The sequence below is a fragment of the Lineus longissimus genome, chromosome 2, assembly GCF_910592395.1.
Source record: "Lineus longissimus chromosome 2, tnLinLong1.2, whole genome shotgun sequence".
NCBI lineage: Eukaryota > Metazoa > Nemertea > Pilidiophora > Heteronemertea > Lineidae > Lineus > Lineus longissimus.
The window spans coordinates 13321456-13337157 of record NC_088309.1 but is presented as its reverse complement, the minus strand read 5'-3'; the positions used below and the strand labels follow the sequence as shown (position 1 = coordinate 13337157).

Below are 15702 nucleotides of genomic sequence, written 5' to 3'. Positions count from 1 at the left end.
AGATGGCACTGTTCTGACTGGGCCATTTGAATAATGAGCTCTTTCCTCGTGATTATTTGTTCACAATAGTCAAGATTGTGGTGTGAAAGTGGAGAAACAGCAAATGTTTCAATGAAAGTGAGACTTCCCTCAGCATTAATTTCCTTAGCCCAAGTTATATGGTATGGTCTATGGGTCTATGATACCCTCACAAGATTATACTTGAATATCGTTGGGGAGCAGCAAACTTCGCATTTTTTGACAGAAATATCAAATCATTGGGAAGAAGGCTGCAGATTATCAATTTCATTTTGCAAAAAGATTGGTTGTACTTTTTACCTCTGCCCAAAAACTTCATCCAGAAGTGCCTGTGATTGTTATCAACATTGCAAATACTTGCATTAGACATGTCAGATTCACAAAGTTGATTTCGGCATACTTGTTGAATACTTGTTGAGTATTTTTTCACATTCATCTTTCAGTGGCTCGAACCTGCTCAATCATCTTCATTGTGCTTGATGTGTTAAAACCACTGCAGCATAAAAAGTTACTTGAATACGAGTTGGAAGGATTTGGTATCCGTTTGAATAAAGAACCTCCAAATATTTACTACCGGAAAAAGGAAAAGGGTGGCATAAATCTGCAGACTATGGTGAGTTTTTGTCAACTTTTTCCAACTTGCTTCTGTTAATATAGGTACAAACAATTGTGGCAATGTCACACCAACTACAAATGACATTGATGGCTAGGCGATCACGTTATCACACAAAGCAAATGTCTGCCGAAGAACATGAAAGTTCTTTACACACTGGCTGGATGCCCTCTTCGTGCATAGTGAAATGAACACTGACTGTACACTGTCTCAGTGTCTGCAGAGTCTGCAGAGTCTGCAGAACCACTCAAAGTTCAAACTAGAAGTTTACTCATATCAGAGTCTTTCAAATAAAGAACCAGGCAACTTGGGAACGTACGGCTTCAACATCAAGGTGCCGCCCATTTTGGAAGACATGCGTTGGGACAGAGCTCTCACGGGTCACATGGTACAGCAAGCCAATTCCGCACAATTGGGCTTTGAACAGTTCTTCTATCTGCTGAACATGGCCGCCACGAACAACCCGTTTTGAATCAAACCCCTGCTTGAAAGTCATCTATAAAACTATAAAACTATTAAGATATAATGTCAAAGATACCATTTATATAAAAAGTGAAATGTTTCACATTTGGCTTTTCGACAGTTTTGAGGAGAAGTGATGGCACTGGTTTGAAAATAATTTTCAAAAAGCATTTTTCTACTCCACATCATCACATGATTGTGGTTAGCAGTTAAGTATTTTGTCGGTGCTAAATGGACCATCTAAGGGTATCACATGGTTCCATTTATTGTCATCTAACGGAATATATATATCTTATTAATTTTGACCAACGACAACTAGTAAACTGGTTGTTGTTGGGGGAGACTGGTAGGCATTTGATGATAAGCGATTGACTGTGTATATGATATTTTATGTCGTTCATATTATCGGACACACCTGAGGAAAAATTACTCTATTGATAATAGAAAAATGATCAACTAGTTCACGTAGCTACACCTAATACAGCCTCTGCCTCGCAGAAGTCGCCATTAATCAGTAATTAATCAGCCGTCATTAATCAGCTCTGGAGAGGTTTCCCCCCTCCCGACCCCATCTCCCAGGCTGGCCTGGGGAGGCCTAATTGTCGAGTGTCAGTGACCCCATTTCGGGGATGCTCCTCAAGGCTTCGTCTGCCCTCTCTTCTTCAGGGGGTAGGACGCCCGTGGGTGCTCTGGACGTTTCACGTTCTGATCCCTCGGGCAGCGCAGACCTGGTGAGTTCAGAGTCGGAGCAGGCCCTTTTTGACCAGCTCCTCTAACTCCCTGCCGTTTGGGCTTTGTTATCTTCCCCTGGTTCTGGATCTTCCCAGGTCAGTGAACAGTGACACCTTCCACTGTGCTGCCAAAATGCTCTGAACTGTACAATTGAAATAGTTTCATATTTTCCCGTTCCTGACGTCAGCGCCAGTCAGCTTGAAACGTCAGCAACTCTCCAGCGCTGTAGGCGCGTCATGACGTTCTCACGTCGTTCTGCACGACGCTGCTATTGAAGAGTGCGATGATGACGCGACGGATTTTTCCGATCATGCAAGAGCATGACGTAACGCAAATTGCTAATTTTTTATTGTTAATCTACGATATCTGGATATGGAGATCCAGTGCTTTGTGTACAAATGTACACAGTACTTTGTATGAATGCGTGGATGCCCTGTACCATGCAGGCTGCCATGGTCAGATTCTGACCATGGCAGCCTGCATTTTTGCATAGCTTTTTGTTTGGGCTTTTATATACGCGATAGAACTTTATTCTGTCATCAATGCATATCCTATGAGAAGAAAATAATAAAAATAGAGAACAGAATAGAAATCATTCATTTGGTGGGGCCTATGGCTCCTTTGATTAACCCCTTGCATTTGTCTTCTCAATTTTAATTTGATCTCCTGTGGTGTAGTCTCGTTACCTCTCCAAAGATGTTGCCCATTAACAGCAATTTAAATATGAACTCTTTGAAGCGCAGATATAATGTGGCATATAAAGAGTTCAGGAAGGATTTCAGCAAGGAATTGGGCCGTGATGCTGCTCTTAGAGCTAGATTTGTGAACTTCTGTGAAGATTCTGGTAGCGCCATGAAAAATGTGTTTGAAAAGTATGATAATCCAGCACGAGCAGGGCACAAATATGATGTTGCTAAGGTAGGTTTAGTGAGTTAATTAGGCATTGGAGGCTGTAGGACCTAGGTCTTAGGGCCTCTTTTATAACCGACCCGAAATAACGGCGGGCCTCGGGCCAAATTCCAGGCAAAGAATTCCCAAATAACGCCGCCCCTCAGCTATGATCACGTGGTCGTTGAATGACATGCCACTCTTATCACCATGCCGATATTGGATACCTGATTGTGACCTCATGAGTTGATCATTGTGACGTGATTTGGCGCATCTCATTAGCGTGTTGCCAATTCAATTCAATTTACGCTTTTTACTATAAAATGCCCATACGGGCTACAAAGTAACGACAATAGTAGAAAAATAAAATGTAAAACAGTATACCAGTATATTCGATCTGGAGCAATGGCCAACGGTGACAGAAACTCATGCAGAAACTTGACTGGCATGATGTCACTACTAGATGTCACTTGAAAAGTGGCGCCAAATTGCATGATTCCACAGTAACATAGGCCTTGGAGTAAATAACTTTGTCAAGGTTATTTATACAAGCAAGAGCCATAGAGCCTTGGAGCAGGGAGTTCTTACTAGCCCCGATTTGATTAACCTGGTGCAGAAGTGAAAATGTCCCCCTGGAAGTAGGGTCCGGCCCTATTGTATTGTGCTCAAGGCCTGGTTCTATAAGAGTTAATGACTGACAACAGCTCAGAGATCGAAGTGCATAATAGAATCCTAGGACATTTTACTTCTACACCGACCTTTTTTCATTTTTTGCATTCTGTTCTGTTTCCATTTCACCGGCCTTCACCTTTTCATTTAAAAAATATGCGTTCTGTTTCCATTTCAGACTTATCCTATGGCTCTCGAAGAACTTGGCCGAATCCATAGATCCATTGTTGGTAGAATGCGGGAGACATCAACAAAACGATTTTCGTTCGGCAGAGATGTAAACTCCGTTACCTTTGAGGCAATCCGGGTGCATTGTACCACCAACCTGCACAGGACAGAGGTCAAATGTACACCGGCTACCACACAGATTGTTATCATGAGTCAGCCAAAGGTGATTGCTATATTCAATGCCTGGGCATGCCAGGACGACCAAGCTCCTGAGAGGAGAATGCTGTTGGAGAAGGTCTTCCGAAGTGGTAGCCGTTGCAATGTGCATGTTGACGATGAGGAGGAGTTTGTGTTGCTGTATAGGCACAACCTAAAGAGACTGTTTGTAAAAGGGCACTTTGCTGTTGTAAATAAGTATGGCATCAGGCAGTAATAAATCAAATTGAACTACATGTACATGTACTTGATTATTTGAGTTGCTTGTTTTATCCTCAAATGCCATCCACCTGCTGGTTGGCTGTCCTCGCAAAATAAGATCCATCTTGTCCACCAACTTGGTGTTAAGTCTGAGGGCTCAACTGAAGGAGATAACGCAAAGATAAGTTAACGCCAGAGTTCGTGACAACATTAGAGCAACCCAGGCCCTGATGTCGATGTGGTTGATAATTCAGTCAAAGTGCACACTGGAGAATGTGTGTTCAGTCAAAGTGCACACTGGAGAATGTGTGAACATGGATGGTGAAGATATGCAACATGTGCAAGGATTCTCATTCTAGAGTGAGACGGCTGAACCATCCTTGTCCTAAAATTTCAGGATGACTACACTATCCATTCAGTGGATGGCATCCCCTTCCCACTTCCTTAGATTGTCACAGTATCCAAAACGACTGGGACTGCTACACCATCCACAAAATGGTGTCTTCCAACATGACTGATGATGATCCAATCATGAATGGATGGCTGGCCATCCTGTTCCTGACTGTCCACCTACCGCAACTGGTTGTGACAGAGTTCAGTAGATGTTACTGGAATTGGATGGCATTGAAAAGTCTGCTAACTCAACAAGCAAGACAAGGACATGAGGATACTTAACAAAGACCTTTCATTTGTATCTCAATGTAACTATTTATTTTCTCAACAAGTTGATGAGTGTTGATAACGATAACATAAATTACGCAATAAACATACAAATGTACACATTTTACAATTATGATGAAATTCACAGGTCTTACACCACATGGACGGCACAATTTTAAAATAAAAGTCAGTAAAATACTAGTAAATTAATTCAAATAATACAATCATAACAGTATACATGCATCGTAAACCAACAACGGTGTAAAATGTCAATGTCCATTTTGATAATGATATTTGAAATTGATAACATTTCATAAATTAGTACTGCACATTGCAGTAACACATTTCACACTTAGGCTGGCCCAAATTAATTGTCTGATTGCAGTAACCAAGGTATTCACACAAGGTAAGTAGGAAGGCAGGTAGGCAGGTAGGCAAATGATATTCTAATAATAATTTCCAGTGAATCAAAGGAAAGTTTAAAAAAAACTCCATGATGTTATTAAAAAGACAATAATGCCAATAAAAACTTTTGGGTTGGCATGATTTTGGTTGGTCGGTCGGGTTATTGGGAACAAACAATAAATTTGGGCCAGCCTTATGATGAACCTGATATGTAACCACAAGGGACAGTATTTTGCAGTCAGTGTTCATCATCTTCATCGAGAATCAACAATTTGCCTAAGCTGTGGAACGATCATCCCCTTACAACAGCTTGCAGTAATCAACGATGTGATAAAGTGGTCACAGTATATGCATTTGTCATTCTTCTTTTTAATGCCACACCTGCACTGATCAGGCAATGTTTTGAACACATGCAACTGGCTGTGGTCGCGAGACTTTGCCATGTCTCGAGCCTCTGAAGCAATGCCCTGTTCCTTCAACCAAAAGAGTTGGACATACTCATGCTTGAATGTCAGAGCCCATTTGTTTTGAGCTGTTGTGAACTTCTGATACATGTCAATCTGCTGGTGTTTTGCTTCCCTGCCCTGCATAGAATTTAATCCCAAACCAACACCAAACTTATGGTAGATAATAGTAGCATGGTAAGGAACAGCGTAACCAATGTGCCATGTTGTGAGGGAAACTCCAGTAAGGAAAAGTGCATGAGCTGCATGGTACATCTTGCAAACATGCCTGAGTCGGACTAAGTCGCACTCAGAGAACTTTGTCTTTGAAAACAATGCAACAGCTTCCCTTAACACAGTGCAGCAGAAGTGCAGCACCAAAGGGCGGAGGCATTTGTTTCTAATCTCCTCCCCGTCCATTCTTGCAGAAAAGATGATGCTGGTCAAGTTATGGAACCCATTACAGAACTTAAGTGAATCTTCACCTGTAAATCTCACAGTACATTTAGAAGCTACACCTTTCCGAGAAAGTTGAGTTTGGACCTCTTTGTACCACTTGCAGATTCTGTGATGAAGTTTACCAGCTTTTATCTCATTTTTCAAAGCAGATAGATACCGTCCGATCGGTGAATCAACAAACTCTGGACAATCCAAGTTTTTCTTCAGCACAGCCTCCTTGGTCAAATTGATCACTTCCATCATCAACAAATTATTCATTTGTTGGCAAGCATTATTCTTCACATGAAGTGGGTCAATATAGCATTTATCAGTATATTTCCTGAGTACCGGGGCAAATTCCTGCCGTGACTGCTGCTGTGCAATGAACTTAGTAATCTTAGGGCGCTGAAAGACAGTTTTTTTCAATGCTGCCACTTTTTTAACCGTTTCTAGTCTTTCCAGATACCCCCATGGGTGCCAAGTATCATCTTCACTTTCCCCAATACTGCCATTTAATGTAGAAAGAGAACTTTGTGTTACATTACCAAAGGAGGAGGGGTAGGTTGCTGCATTTGATAGTTCACCACATGCAGATGCAATCCATTTGCAGTCACCTGGTATGAGTTCAAGACTAAATGTGACTTTGGTTTCAAGAACCTCATATTCTTTTCGTTCAATGGACCCCATATCTCCAATTATTTTAGCTAGATGTGAAAAGAAAATGGGATCATCCTCGGCAAGATCTGCACCAAAAATGAGATAGTTGTGATCACAACTGGACACCTGGTCAACGGCGTTGACAAATGAGAGAAGTAGCGAAGTTTTAGTATTGTGCTTCCCCGACGGAGCACCATCGGCCCCAATGGCAATAGCAAAATTACCCCTGTTTTTTCCAAACCAATTCAAACCACTGCCACTCTGCTCAACAAGAACACCATCTATTTTCAAATAGATTTCTGCTAGTTTCAAGAGCGTTGTCTCAAAATCCCTGTAAACTCCACCACAACCTTCTACTGGTTGAGTTCTAGTTTCTTCCATGATAGCATCTAATTCCTGTTTCAGTTCCTTGTATGTCAATGATTCTGGCTCACTATGACCTAGATTAGAACATCTAATGGAGTTGTATTTTCTACTAGAAATCATCCCACCCTTATAAAGTGTTTCAACACACCTCACTACATTCTTTCTAGCATTTCTTTCCTGAATTTTCTTTCGCTTTTTCACCTTGCCCTTTTTAAACAATGCAGTTTTACATGACTTACTTCTTTGGATATAATCATTCAATTCATTAGGTGTGCAGAGCTTTACAAGTGAGAGCCAAGTGGCATCTTTTACATTTTTGATATTGTTACCATGAATGAGCTTCATTGCCTTGGTGGTCTCCTTCATACGAGCGGAAGTTGTACTCCTACTCATCATGCACTGATCTGGATTAGCAGGGCTAAGATGCGTTGGAGTCTTTTGTTTGCCAGGTATTTGACCATTTTCTTGATCCTGAAAGGATAAAGAGCAATTGACATACATTTAGATCATCAACTATAATTGTACTTCCATCTGGCATGAAAATCCTGGCATTTTCCGGGGCTTAATTATCAGCTTAAATGTGCTCTTGCATCCATCTCAAACAGGTAGGTGTGAAACAAAGTCCAAACTGGTCACTTTCAATGACAGATTTATATTATTGCTAATTGGACTGGTGACGTGATGATCTACATGTGATGGGCTGTCAGAATGGCACAGTCGAAACAGCGGCACCTGGCTGACTCTGTGATATTAAATCTGAAGACTTGTGCTTCCTCTAGGATCCCTCTACGTACCACTAACAGCTGGTTAGCCGAATTGCTACAAACTTGAACTTGCTTGTCCCTCATAATCTTTGGGGTTATATTAGCATTTTTATCCACCTCTAGGCGCTCTAGCCACTCAATCTGAAGAACAGAAAAATTTGAAATGAGGATATCAAATCATGTCCCAATAAATATTGTCATATTGACTATACAGAATAAAAACAAGCAACAATTTACAGGTCTGGGCCCAGTTGTTAGAAAGCATGTATGTTAAAGAACTACTGGCACTGCAGAGTTCTTTCTGACCGTGACTCGTCAATTCAAGCCATTGTAAAATGACCTTGGACGTTGGTAAATGGTGAAATCAAAGGAAGGGACTTCATTAGAGAGACTCTGGTCAAATCAAGAGCTCCACACATAATATTTTTGGACTTACATGTGCGTTTAACTCAGATATCCTTTCCTCCTTTCTGTAAATGTCGCTTTGTAACTGTTCCGCTCGAGTGTTGGATGCTTCTTTCACCGTTTTAAGTTTCTGGTCCCTGGCCCACTGTCCAATCGGGAAACGTTTCCTTTTTGAAGGCTTGACTTCCTTTCAGATGCCGAAGAAAAAACACGATATTTTAATTGACATAAGAACTGTAAACAACATACACTATTACTTTTATCAAGGTTACAGAGTAGTGCCTATGTTGAGTTGATCAACAACATGGTATTGGTGAGAACTCCAGACATGGCCTTGGAACTTCTGATATCGATACACATCTCAAAAGGTCATTGTAAAAAAACAGACAAAATTTGCAGTTTTAAACAGGATTTTCTGAAAAATTATGGTTTGTCCCCCCCCCCCCTTTAAAATATTTCTGGCAGAAACACTGATGACAATTACCCAATTGACAGTGGGTCTTGGGACTCCTTCCATGTCGTTTGAAGGTCCATTTTCATTCATCACGTTGGCTGTGCCCAACATTGCCATAGTGCCAACTTGCTTTTTTCAGTTGTCCAAACTGAATTTAAAAGAAATGTTACTGTCATGTATGATGTATGTCATTGTGTAGGCCTCAGAAACCGCTAACGGTGGCACGTTCAGCTCTGCATGTTGTATTTCATGATTTGTACGGGCAGGTACTGTTGAACGTGCCTGTGCTGTAGTGGGCTTGGTAAGCGGCATATGTCATGTCATTGTCGTACTACAAAATGTATGATCAACCCCACCCCGACCCCCACCCCATGTCCATTTACTATAGCCTGACGAAGCACCCTTAGGATTAAGCCTACATTCACTTGGCATTATATAACAAGGGCGGATTCAGGGTTTTGAGAACAGGGGGTGGGGGAGCTGGCCAATTCATGGTCAATTTCAAATAAGATTTTTTACATAATTGGGGGGGGGGGGCTTAATCTGCCCTTGTATAGAACTAGTCAAGACGGGATGTCATAAGTTACCATGCCTACCCTACCTCCCAAGATGCAGTGAAGGCTTAAGCAGCTCATGAGTTAATGACTAATGTAGTGTGGGAAAAACCAGCCACGACTCATGTCACAGCATGGGCCTGGGGGGCCGGGAGAGCCAGTCCGTCATTATTCATATTGCCAATCGTGTAGAATTGTTTCTTTTATTTCTATTGATCTCAGTTAAAACAATTCCATTTACAGTAACACATGTTAAGTTGGACATATTCTTTATAATATAGGCTTAGACTTAGTTCTATTTAACTAGGCCTACTTTTTTTAAAAACCAAAATGGCCGTCATTGTCGCCCTTCAAGAAGGTCATCACCATGCAGTCAGCCATGGGATTCAGTGACGCATGAACGTCACGTCAAGCATGTGCCATGTCCCTAGAACCATGAAAAAAATTTCAGGTTGGTTCTATTTTCGTACGATCCAAGTCAATACATTTCAGCACAGAGCATACATATTGGTGAATGTCCGAAGTAAAATCGTATCGTTTCAGAATTTTGAAAATGCCAAAGACAAACTAACACGATCATTTCAAAGTCGGGGTTAAGTACTACTTCCGGTAGTCAAAATTGGGGCAAAATCCATCCTAAATTAACGAATATTCATGCATTTTATCAACTCACAAATGAAAAAACTGGTGAAATGCCGCCATGTTGTCTGCTATGATAGTTTAGAACTTAAAAAAAGAGGGCAGCGCCTGCTGGTAGGGAAATATTTGGGTCTTTTCACACTCGTTTTCTTGACCGACGGCGATCGTCGCGCCATCCTCAGTCAAGTTGCGGAACTGAAGCTGGTTGGTATACAGAAATTTGCGGTTTGGCAGCACAGTGTTCGGTGTCGAGCCGTCTGTCCTCGCATATATGCTCCCGGTCCTCCTCCGGGGTTGCGGCCGCGTTTGTCATTCGCGGTGACTGGCACCGCCAGTCCCTCCACGTCATCTGCTGTTGCCCCGGGGCACCACCAGCCATTCGCTTTATTGCGGGCGGCACTCCCGGCCCCTCGTCCCTCTTTGGGAACGACTGTCTCACCTTTGGCTTCCCCTGGTGGTGCCGCCCTTTACCCATGCAGGAGGTGTCCTGCCTGGTGTAGGCAGGAGCTCGGTCATTGGGTATTATTCGCGGGTGCTTGCCGGCCTCTCAGGCTGATTTCCTCTAACGATCTTCACGCTATAGTAAGGCAGAGACATGTCCTCTCCCGTCAGTCAACCCCGCACTCGGTCGGGTCCCCTTCGATCTGTTCGGGGATGCCGCCGTGCAGGAACCGGACGCGGTCTCGGAACAGGCATTCCAAGAATTGTCCCTGACCCTGATTCGAGTCTGCACCTGGTTGGATTCAGCTCTCAGGGACACTTCACCGTCCTGTGGGGGTCACAAGCGTGCCTCGGTCTTGACCTTGCCATCGATCGGACCGGGCACCTGGACGCAGGCGGGGAAGCATCTGAGGCTCACGTATCGGCCTGATTGCTATCGGGTCTCGCTGTCCGGATCCGACCCGGTTTCATTGTCTTCTCTTAAGGACGTAGCTCCTCGGCCTCACGGGGCTCCTCTTCCTTTCGTCCCCAAGGGTGGAGGCAACCAGGTCGGTAGCAGCGGCGGTATAGCCCAACAATTTGGCAATCTCGTCTGATCTCCAGGACGCGTATTTTCACGTCCCTATCCATCCAGATTTTACATCTCACAGTACGTCAAAATTATTCACGCTTGTACACGGAATACATTTAGTGCTGAATCTGACATGACCCAGGGCCCTTACTCTGTATATTAGTCACCTGAAGATGGCAACAACCATATCATTGGTTTTACTTCGAAGGAAAGTCTTTCAGTTTCAGGCCCTTCCTTTTGGCCTGGCTTCCACTCCACTTATTTTCACTACAGTCATCAAGGCGTTTGCCTCGCCAAGGAAGATTACCAATGGGACCAGGAACTCCCCGAAGCTGCCAAAAAGAAATGGATGAATTAGTTCACCAGTTTGGAAAGCCTGAAAACCCTCAAGTTCGAATGTTGCCCAACTCCAATATAGAATGATGTCTTATCAATTTCTCAACATAAATCAACGAACATCATAAAAAGCCACAAGCTTATTGCTATATAATAACAAACTTCCTGCCGCATCAAAAAAGGACACGCTTTAACCGCTATCAGAGTGTGAGTGGGAATATGCGTAACTAAATTTCTAGCTTTCTGGCAGCGTTCGTCTTTTCAGTTCGCATCATTCCACATTTTAGGATGCTCCAATGTTTTAGTTGATAACTGCTGCCTGACTTTGATATGCAAATCACATTATTTTATACTAAATGCGCATGTCTAATACGATGAAAAAAACAGGGATAATTTGATACAGAAACGTTAGTAAAAGATAGTTTATTTATTTTATTTGCACTTTAAATTGATAATAACTGCCTATACAAAAGTTTTCGTATGGACTCCCATAATAATCAACAAAGCTTTGGGCTGAGGTGTTGATTCCCGGGTTCATTGGAATGGCAGTCGCGACCGATTACGGCATGCAATTAGGCTATTTGGTCAGGTTAGGGGGTTGAATTTGGTCATTGGGACCACCCAATTCAGTGGTCACAGTCTGGGTAATGGGGTGGTCATGTTAACCGGGGCCTTGTTGGGTTGTCGCTAGTGCTAGTGCAGACCCTTATTGTGAGTTTTTCCGTCATTATGTGTGTGGCATCATTTGCCTAGCAACCATGCCGAGCAATGGCCATTTTTACTTAGAAAAAAATCTTAAAATGTGGCTCCTTGGAGTAAAATCGGAGTAAAAGTGTAGACGCTGAATCGATTTGTTTCAGCTCAACAGCGAGGTTGGCTTGTTGATTCATGGATTGACTACGAATGATGATAGCAGCCAGCCCGGGGATAGCATGTGCAGCAATTGTTGAAGTGCAAATTGTGTTGCAATTATTTGTCGTATTTTGATAAAACCTTAGTCTTCATTAAGTTTGTTATCTTATTCATTAAGTCCTTCCATCTCATAGCCAAATGCCAAATCATTACTATTATCAATTGCGAGCTCGAGATTGACGATCGTGCAAAAACTATTACATAGCAAGTCTGTGGGAATTTTGGCTGCCAATCGAGCAGTATGTTGAGTTCCTTCGAAAAGCTGCGTGTCTTCCACCCATCCTTTTGCCGGGAAATTAAAGGCTATTGAAGAATTGACCAAATAGATTATTTAGGCAACAAATATATGCCGCAAGGCATCAAATATCTGCCGAAAGGTTTCAAATATTTGCCGAATGGCATCAAATATCTGCCGCACCAATAAAGTTCATTTTGTTAACCAACTCTTTATCTTCTTTTTTTCACATACAAAAAGACCATCTCAAACATTTGGCTGCATCCACTTCATCAACGTCCAGACAACAATCGGTTCATTTGACCATTGTAAAGCACCAGGCCCCACCTCACAAAATACACTGTAATAATTATGTACCTTGTGTCCATGTGCATGTTATTTGTTCCCCACCTACGCTGCATGAAGACAAGGACTCCACTCTTTGACGTCACCACACAACTCTTTGACGTCATCATACACCCCACTACTGCAACGGCAATAGAAATGATGTTACGTCATAATAGCAGGGTGACGTCAACTCAGTACTTCAGCATGCACTGATATAGCAAAAAGGTCTTTCGCACCAGCACTTCTGCGTGCTAGACGTTACAGCTTCACATTGCCTCATAATAACTGCGTACCAACACACACTTGACCCTTGCCTTCACCTATCCGTTTCAGCTGAGCACCAGGCCCTTAGGCCTCTTGTTGCAAAATTTATTGGGATTATTATACCGAAACAGTTTTGGATGAATAAATCTCGGCATTTGCGTCAGGGAGTTATGTGTCTGGAAGAGGCTTCGCCAGAAGAAAAGCCCTACCTACAGGCCTGACAAGGAAGTCGGAAATCACCTTGGATATACATAACCTGCGTGCATCAACGGAATGACATAGGCCTACAAATAAGAGAAGCAGAAGATTGTCAATGCTGCGTATCATTTTGGCGGGAATCACGGCCGAGCTTTCAATCGGTCGACAAATTCAAATACCAGCAGTATATTATATTCTCTCCACCAAATTACAGTCATTACATCATTGGAAAGAAGATTTCGTACTAAATACAAACATGAGAACACCTCATAATTTATTATTGACGACAGGCCGCATCTCTACATCAGCGCGCCAAACAGAAAGCATGTGGAGCTTCTTTAGTTTTATAAATGGCCACGGAGCGCACTGATCGCCCGCTGCATACAATACGATTGCCACGGTGAGGCGACACTGAGCAGACAATACGCAGTAGGCCGTTCGTTTATGTTTCTCTTTGGTGACCTCGTCCATCGATTTGTGTAATTGTTATTTGTGTACCGTTGTAATAGTATATTGGTCCTGGAAGCGAGAATGACTATCTTGGTGCAAAATGACCACGTGGCGTTGAGCAAGTTATTCTGACATCGGCACAATACACGGAAGTGATTTGAAGGTGAAATCGGGATAGTTTCAGCTGATAGGGGGATTGAGGGCAAGGCGCTAATGATAGGGGCATGGACGGCGCATCTTTGTGGGTTTAAAGGGCAGACAGGCGGCCTTTGGAACAGATAAGGGCAAAACGGCACATCGCTTTAGGGGCACGGTGGGCCGCCGTTCCAAATCGTTCTAGATACATCCCTGGAAAGCAATTAGCTGCATCAAAAACTCACCTCGCATACTGCCGCCACATGTTGCTAATTAGATATGCTATCCTGCAGGGACGACCATTGTAAGTGTGATAGCTCGTCGCAGATGATGTAATTCGTGGTCGAACTGTCGATGAATTACAAGAAGACTGGATATACGGTCCTGCAATTCTCTTAACTGCCAGAAGACAAGTGGCCTATGCTTGATGTTACAACAGCACATTGAGACCAAATGGGAATCGACAGTGAACTTCAGACGAGCTGGAAAGCGACCACTATCTCGATAGAAGCGTCCATATTGGAACAAATCAGAAAATTCTCCACATTGATGTGTGCCACTCGTGTTACTGCTACAGTCATACGATTTATACACAATATCTATATGCAAAATGGACAAAACAAATTGCAAAAACATACAGGAGCTTTGTCCGTGAGTGAACTTTAGACTGAAAAGATGGAATCATACGGGTTGGCGGTCAAGTAGACAAGGTTAGTTTCGAGATGCAACATCCAGCACTTCTACCACGTGGTCATTGGTTATCACGTCATTGTTCACCAGGCACATTAGTTTGGACATTTAGTAGTTTCGGCGACAGTTGCAAAGGAAGTACTGGATTATGGTGCACATACTGGAAAGTATCGCTGCGTTTTCTGTTGAAAGATAGCAGTCCAGGCGGAAACATAGTTCATGGCAGATCTGCTGCTGGTGCGTTCACAGCCGATGACAACGCCCTTCCTGCATACGGAAGTAGATCTATTTGGTCTGTTTCAAGTCCGCATCAGCAGAAACAAGCATGACAAACATTATAGTGTCTTTTTTCATGCGTTTATGTCAATGCAGTCTACTTGGATCTCACAGCCGATTACTCAACCCTGGAATTTTTCCAAGTCATGTGAAGGTTTATTAATATTCTTTGAACTCCAGCTACAATTCTGAGTGACCAAGGCCTGCGATTAGTATGATCGCCTGCCAAAATAAAGGAATGGTGCGGTGAGAAAGGAATACAATTATGTTCGCCCACCAAAATGAGTGTGCAGAATCCTTGATCGGTTCATACAAATGTGCATTCAAACATACTATTGGCGAGCAAGTGCTCGCTACGGTTCATTCGCCGACATGGAAACAACTTCTCTGGGGACCAATGCACAAGCGAATTGTAGCCGATCACCAATCCAACTGGGCAGCTCTGTAGAGGATGTAACTCTGACGCTATCTTCTTCAGGTGAGGCCACTTCTCTGCCATCTCAGGTGTAGGGACATGGGATCTGTTCATTGGCATCAGCTCCCTGGAGTAAGTGAATGGCAGTGCAATCATAACATCACTGCTCATTCCTCCCACTTCTAATCCCTTCCATTTGGTGGTCTCAATCGACTCATTCTCAGCAGAAATTGTCGACAGCAAAAAATTTGACTTGATCCCTTCTAATACGCAACTGCGGGGCTGTGTTGACATCTTCCTCATTGACTAGCGCGGAAGACTTCTTTCTGGTGCAACGTTTATTCAGAAGACAGAATGGCAGCACTTCTGACCTTGGTGAGGGTTCTGACTCAGGCAGTCGGCACTAAACGGGACCGAAGTCGTGGATAGGCTAGGCAACCTTGAGTGAGCCAGAACTGACTGATTTGCAGTGAAAACTCACTGATATATATACAGAAATTGGGCCCAGCCTAAGGTTCCCTGAGTGGAGCCTGCACCAAAGCCATACATGATGTCCTAAATCGTGTATAACTACATATTCTAAATCATGAAATCGGATAAATATTTCCCCCATCCCAAGGTTATGTAACAGCAACAGGTGGATATTGATAACCGGATTCCCATCAGCTTGTTGACAGGAATATCCCAGTGCACTGTTCTA

At 43.0% G+C, this 15702-nt stretch overlaps 2 protein-coding genes across 4 annotated transcripts in view; one reads left to right on the top strand and one right to left on the bottom strand.

Annotated features, from left to right (window-relative positions):
* Positions 1–15702, top strand: part of LOC135482655 (developmentally-regulated GTP-binding protein 1) — a 520179-nt gene that overhangs the window by 118313 nt on the left and 386164 nt on the right. For both annotated transcript variants that reach the window (XR_010446249.1, XM_064762906.1), the window contains exon 5: positions 462–631. Coding sequence is in view for 1 of the 2 variants with exons in the window: in XM_064762906.1 (XP_064618976.1) it covers positions 462–631 (170 nt within the window). In the remaining variant the exon portion in view is untranslated. The remainder of the gene's footprint in view (positions 1–461; positions 632–15702) is intronic.
* LOC135482653 (uncharacterized) lies at positions 4662–9936 on the bottom strand. 2 transcript variants are annotated; one of them, XM_064762903.1, is made up of 4 exons: positions 9787–9936; positions 8137–8292; positions 7731–7841; positions 4662–7407 (listed from the first exon to the last, which is right to left on the bottom strand). In XM_064762903.1, the coding sequence occupies exons 3-4, from the start codon at positions 7782–7784 to the stop codon at positions 5287–5289; spliced, it is 2175 nt and encodes a 724-aa protein (XP_064618973.1). In that variant the 5' UTR covers positions 7785–7841; positions 8137–8292; positions 9787–9936; the 3' UTR covers positions 4662–5286. The 2 variants fall into 2 exon arrangements, with proteins under 2 accessions (XP_064618973.1, XP_064618972.1); XM_064762902.1 differs by lacking the exon at positions 9787–9936 and adding an exon at positions 8590–8861.